Source organism: Chiloscyllium plagiosum, unplaced genomic scaffold (genome assembly GCF_037043375.1).
Source record: "Chiloscyllium plagiosum isolate Xiang-an unplaced genomic scaffold, Cpla_swu_hap1 HiC_scaffold_16, whole genome shotgun sequence".
Lineage (NCBI taxonomy): Eukaryota > Metazoa > Chordata > Chondrichthyes > Orectolobiformes > Hemiscylliidae > Chiloscyllium > Chiloscyllium plagiosum.
The window spans coordinates 77593062-77599505 of record NW_028270154.1 but is presented as its reverse complement, the minus strand read 5'-3'; the positions used below and the strand labels follow the sequence as shown (position 1 = coordinate 77599505).

Below are 6444 nucleotides of genomic sequence, written 5' to 3'. Positions count from 1 at the left end.
ACAAAATACTATTTTTAAATCAAAGTTAAAAAACACACAACACCAGGTTATAGTCCAACAGGTTTAATTGGAAGCACACTAGCTTTCGGAGCGACGCTCCTTCATTAGGTGGTAGTGGAGGGCTCAATCCTAACACACAGAATTTATAGGAAAAATTTACAGTGTGATGTAACTGAAATTATACATTGAAAAATTGATTGTCTGTTAAGCCTTTCATCTGTTAGAATACAGTGATAATTTCACTTCTTTCATGTGTAAATCACAAAACCTTTTTTTTTAAAAGTTGCATTCTCAGGTTAGCTGTTAACAATGGTGATAGCTAGATAACATATTGTCTAGCTATCACCATTATTAACAGCTAACCTGAGAATGCAACTTTTTTTTTAAAAAAAGGTTTTGTGATTTACACATGAAAGAAGTGAAATTATCATTGTATACCAACAGATGACAGGCTTAACAGACAATCAATTTTTCAATGTATAATTTCAGTTACATCACACTGTAAATATTTACTATAAATTCTGTGTTAGGATTAAGCCCTCCACTACCACCTAATGAAGGAGCGATGCTCCGAAAGCTAGTGTGCTTCCAATTAAACCTGTTGGATTATAACGTGTTGTTGTGTGATTTTTAACTTTGTACACCCCAGTCCAACACCGGCATCTCCAAATCATTTTTAAATCATTCTTTCTCATTTCAGTCTATGTCTTTTAATACAGACAAACAAAAAGACATGGTCATTACAGAAGTCAATACTATATATAGGGACTTTTGTGATTAGATTAGTATCTCTAATGTTTTACTATCTGCACACTTTAGTTTTGGATATGGGTAAGGCTCATTTTCTGTGGTACACAAAAGTGAGGAGTGCAGATGCTGGAGATCAGAGTCTAGGTTAGAGTGGTGCTGGAAAAGCACAGCAGCTCAGACCACATCCGAGGAGCAGGAAAATCAACATTTTGGGCAAAAGCCCTTCATCAGGAAATAATGAAGGGCTTTTGCCAGAAACGTCGGTCTTCCTGCTCCTCGGATGCTACCTGACCTGCTGTGCTTTTCCAGCACCACTCTAATTTAGACTCATTTCTGTGTTATCCCAGTGTCTGAACCTCTTACTTATGCCTCCATGTAACTGGTAATACACACCAGCAGATAGTCAGTCAGTCAGTCAGTCAGTCAGTCAGTCAGTCAGTCCTTTTTCATTTAGCTGACACCCTCACTTAGTTTGGTTTATCTTCAGCCTTGTTTCCTGTAACTAGGGGATGTTACCACTTGTAAAGCATGAAGTCAAGAATGATTGGACAGGTGTGCGGCTTCCTAGCAAGAGACCAATTGTTCCAAAGGCAAGATGTGAGACATATCAGGACTCACTCCTGGCAAAATGGATTTATGACTCCTCACATTGGAAAAGGAGAAACTTACAAAATATTGTCCCATCATTAGCAATGTAATCTGGTTGTGAAACTGTTTGCATTATGGTAGGAATGACTATTGCAGCATTGTATTGAACTCTTGGCAAGAGGAATGGGGAGCACTGGCACAACCACTGATATTGACTAAAGTCACTTGCAAAGATCTCTGGTAAAGACGTTCTCTCTCCCAATGGCAGTTTAAATCTCATGCCACTTTAGGGTCTCTCCAAGCATGTAGCAGTAGTGAGTCAGGAAACTAAGTAAGCAGCCAATCACATTCAAGTATACTCACCAACAGCAAATCCGGACATTAAAAGCACTTTATCCTTCAACTTTAGTTGAAATTTTCAGAAAGCTAAAGACAGTAAATGTGTTTAATCATAATTATGAAGTTAGTGCTCTGTTAAAATCCCAGTTGTAACACAGTCAACAAGTTGTATTTGGTTTAAGAGGTTTTTAAACAGTGAAGTTCTCACCAATTCACAGGTTGCCTAGGATTATACTGTAGAGTGGAGATGGGCAGGAGGAAGGGACTGAACCCTCTGGAGAGCTTTCAATCATGAAACCAATTTTTTGAATTTCCATGTTAGTTTGCACATTTGCAGACTCCCAAAGTTTTCCTGGAATTGTGGCAGCCAACATTGAGAGTTTCTCTGACTTTCTCTGACAATGTAAAGTCTCAATCAGATTTTTTTTTTCTCTTCCTTTCCTGAAGCCAGGGAGTTTTTCAGTAAGTACCAACTGCCCTGCAGGTACTTGCCTAAATTGTCCTTGTTGGCAGACTATTTGATGAATGTGGCAACAGAACTGAGTGTGATCATGCTCTTTTTCCCTTTCTTCATGTTCATACCAACAGGCTTCCCAGCAGGAGTAGAATTCTGGCTGATTTCTACCCACTCTCCATTGCAGGACACTGAGACTCACTGAAGATGGCCTTAAACCTCTATCACAGCTACATTCAGTTAAACTAGCACAGCCTGAAAATCAAAACTGGATATTCTGGTACAGAATTCCAACAGTAGCCAGCAGGGGAGAGTAAAAGTAGATTTGAAGATCTCACCTACCCTCAAATAAACCTGACTATGCAAGGCAGTATAAGATTAACAATCTATTACTCAGCTAATATAGAACATCTCTTGCCGTCCCTGCAAGTAATATAACATTAAAGATGCTTGTATTCTGAAAACTCAACTTTACATAGAAAAGTACATAAATACATTTTTAAAGATGATATCTTGTTATTTGGCACGTTCAAGTTGTAGTGCTTGCTTTTCTCTGTAATGCACTGCAGTTGTCCGTCAAGAACACCAGCTCCTGAAAAAGAAATTCAAAATGGTGTACGTCAAATAATATCGCTGCCCCCAAAATGGATGCAATGTGTTAATTTAATGAGATCAGAATTAATATAATATTGCTCCGATTTGCAAGCATTAATTAAATATGTTCCATTTTCATTCCAATTGGATAGGAATAAAGGTTGTCTTTTACTGTTGACAAGGGTTGAAGTCACTTTGGATACATTAGAACCCAACGAGCAATAGGACCAGTTCTTTGAGGATAAATTTGTATGGTAGTGATTGCAGTAGGCAGTCTCCTTTGAAGAAAGTGGGGTCAGAGAATTGGCACTCCACTGTTGCAGTGACAATAAAGGAGTAACAATATATTTCCAAATCAGGTTGGTGGGTGACTTGGAGATGAATTTGCAAGTGATAGATGGGAACTCCATCTGCTGGCCTTGTCCTTCTAGATGATGGTGGTCCTGGGTGGGAAGGTGTTGTCGAAAAAGTCTTGATGAATTTCTGAAGTACACCTTGTACATGATAGGCAGTACCGCTACTATGTGTCAGTGGTGGAGGAAGTGAATATTTATGAATGTAGTTCCAGTCAAGTGGACTGCTTTGTCCTGAATAATGCCAAGCTTCTTGTGTTGTTGGACATGCAATCGTCCAAGAAAGTGGGGAATATTGTAACAGACTCCTTGACTTGTAGTTTTAGGGAGTCAGGAAATGGGTTACTGACTGCAAGATTCTTACTGTCTGACCTGCTTTGTCATCACAATATTTATATGACTGGTCCAGTTCAGTTTTTGGTTCATGGTAACCCCTAGAGTGTTGATAGTGGGTGATACAGTGATCGTAAAGCCATTGAATGTCAAGGAATGACTATTAGATTCTCTCTTCTCGGGGATGATTGCCTGGTACTGGTGTGCCATGAATGTTAGTTTTTACTTGTCAGGCTAAGTCTGGATGTTGCTGCAGTTGAGCAGTCCAGTATCTGAGGCACTGGAATGACTCCAATCAGCAGAGAGTTTCCATCCCGTCCTCTGATTCCCATTGACTCTAGTTTTGCCAGAGGTTCTTGATGGTAAAGTGATATCAAGGGCAGACTATCTCACCTTACCAGCTTCTGATTGAAACTGGACAATAGTCAGTTTATTTTTTATTCTTTCAGAATGTGGAGGTTGCTGCCTATTTCTAACTACCCCTGAGAAATTTTAGAAATCATTTGCCATAATCATCAAATGATATGTGAATAATAATTTTCAGATCCCTACCAAAATCTACCAAACCCATGTAGCTGAGTGATGAGCACCTCTGATTGCAATGAGCATTGGATCTTATTAAATAAAAGCCAAAGGTTTAACTGATAAAATGTAATAGTTTCCAAAAGCGTACAAATGTTGCAGGATAATGATTGCACGGCATGCAAAGCAACTCACAAGGGTTATTTGCGTAAGGTTTGAATTTTGCAGATTGAGAAAGAAAGACAATCTTAACTCTTTACATACCGCCTTACATGGTACCACCATGATGAGGTACAAGCGTCTGATTAACTGAACTGTTGGCTGCAGCACATTCTGGCAGCGTCGATCAGTCACCTTCTCCACAGCCTGTAGGTAAGCCCGCAGTTTTGATATCACGCAGAAATTCTGTGAACCGATACATTTACAGTTAATATCAGCAGGAGAAAGTGAGGTCTGCGGATGCTGGAGATCAGAGCTGAAAATGTGTTGCTGGAAAAGCGCAGCAGGTCAGGCAGCATCCAGGGAACAGGAGAATCGACGTTTCGGGCATAAGCCCTTCTTCGGAAGAAGGGCTTATGCCCGAAACGTCGATTCTCCTGTTCCCTGGATGCTGCCTGACCTGCTGCGCTTTTCCAGTTAATATCAGCAGCCAACACTTAATTACTGTATTTAAAAATGCTCCTCAAGTAACTTATCCAACAGGATATCTCCAAACTGCAGTTAGCAAACTACCAGCTTTGTGTCCTTGGAGAGACAAACTTTCCTGATGCTTTTAAAATGATGCCTGTAATTTAAACAGCATGTTTTACCTGCCAGTGCCAAAATGGAAAATATACAGTTTCCATTGTATTATTCAAAATAAGCACTTATTTTAAAAATGTAACAACTTCATAACGTAGACCAAAATCTCTTTTTTTTTGAAGAGTACATGCAAACAGATTTGGGAACAGGAGAAGGCCATTTTTTTTTCATTTGAGCTAAGGTCTCAACACCATATTCTCACCCATTGCCTGATAATCTTTGGCTTCCTTGTTAGTATTGTTCCACCTCTGCTTTAAAAATATTCAATGATTCTGCTTCTACGGCACTCTTGAAAAGAGAGTTGCAAAGACTCAGTCCTCTGACAGAGAAAAATTTCTCTTCTTTCTGTCCTAAATGGTAGATCACTGACTTTTAAACCATGTCCTATAATTCTGGCTTATCCCACAAGAGGAAAAATCTCTTCAGCACCCAACCTGTCAAGTTCTTTCAAAATGTTCTATATTTTAATAAGATTACCTCCTTACTCAAGAGCAGAGGCTCACCTAAGATAATCCCTGGCCTAATGTATGCTCCCTAATTGATTATTTTCATTCATTTTCTGGAGTTATTTCTTTTGGGAGTCTTTTTATTATTTCAGCAAAAAAAATGATGGAAGAAGTTTATCCTATACAGCTTAATATTTCTACGCTATCATAGCATAATACAAACATGGCTCCCGAAAAATCTCTGGATAGGTATTGGGGGTTTGTTGAAAGCCAAATTTGTATGAATGTGATTGGTATTGCAGACTGCATTTTAGTTGGTTGGCAGAGATTGTAAAACAGTAAAGATTTTTTGCACTATTTTTCTGGGAAACAATATTCTCTTTAGTTTCAAAAGGAATGATTACTGTCTACGAATAGCACGACAAAACAAGGGAATGTAATGTCAATCGCAATGACAATCCCATCTGACAGAAGTTGTTTTTAAAATGATTCCACCACTCAATTAACTTAATTTTATATAATAAGATTTAAATGGCATCATACATTATTAATAAACAGTTATTTGTTGTTTTTTGCATCCAAAAAATAAAGCCTTTAACATCTTTATTTTATAACTTCATTGCAACAGCAATTTCCTATGCATTGATACAGCATTGTGTCATTTCAGTCCTGAATCTATAACTAAGTGGGAAGGAAAAAAAATGACTTACATGGATATCTATGTGCAGGTCAGGCAGCTTAGCAACACAACGTTTCTTGAAGGTATTGGAAAAAGAACAAAAATCTTGTTAGTTGGCAGTTATGAGTTCCCATCCCCAATAACATAGATGACTTGCAGTGCTCACTGTGAATTGTTTTGCCTCTAGGTTCGCAATGTTGCTCTTGATTTCTTTTCTCATGCTCAGCATTCTTGAGTAGCAGGTCGGAGGAGCTGCATGGGTAACCACTGCAGCAGATAGGAGCAAGACCAAATCAAAGGACAACAGCATGGCAGAAACCAAACTTGAACGACTACTGAGGGCAGTTCAGCCAGCTGTTAAATAGTTCAAGGTTTACCCACCTGACCTGCTTCTAGACAAATCACACAGGCAATGATTAGTGGAATCAAAATATTTATGTTATTTTTAAAAAAGTCAATGAAATTCAAATGTAGGCCAATTTTATGAGGAATCCGGATGTTTTGCTTTAACAACTTTTGAGGTGTTGCCAGTTACTTGGGTTTTGATAATTTAAATTCAGCCTTTGGCAATGACTGCACGATATA

At 38.6% G+C, this 6444-nt stretch overlaps 1 protein-coding gene across 1 annotated transcript; it reads right to left on the bottom strand.

Moving 5' to 3' along the window:
- Positions 1-562: 562 nt before the first annotated feature.
- On the bottom strand, positions 563-6183 carry LOC122556945 (cytokine-like protein 1). The gene is made up of 4 exons (XM_043704185.2): positions 6026-6183; positions 5891-5935; positions 4198-4338; positions 563-2723 (listed from the first exon to the last, which is right to left on the bottom strand). The coding sequence occupies exons 1-4, from the start codon at positions 6167-6169 to the stop codon at positions 2661-2663; spliced, it is 393 nt and encodes a 130-aa protein (XP_043560120.2). The 5' UTR covers positions 6170-6183; the 3' UTR covers positions 563-2660.
- Between the last annotated feature and the right edge of the window lie 261 nt (positions 6184-6444).

Coding starts and splice junctions, on each gene's coding strand:
- LOC122556945 (XM_043704185.2), bottom strand. CDS start 6,169: ATGCTGTTGTCCTTTGATTTGGTCTTGCTCCTATCTGCTGCAGTGGTT. Junction 5,936..6,025: donor TAGAGGCAAAACAATTCACA/GTGAGCACTGCA, acceptor AATACCTTCAAG/AAACGTTGTGTTGCTAAGCT. Junction 4,339..5,890: donor ACCTGCACATAGATATCCAT/GTAAGTCATTTT, acceptor ATCGGTTCACAG/AATTTCTGCGTGATATCAAA.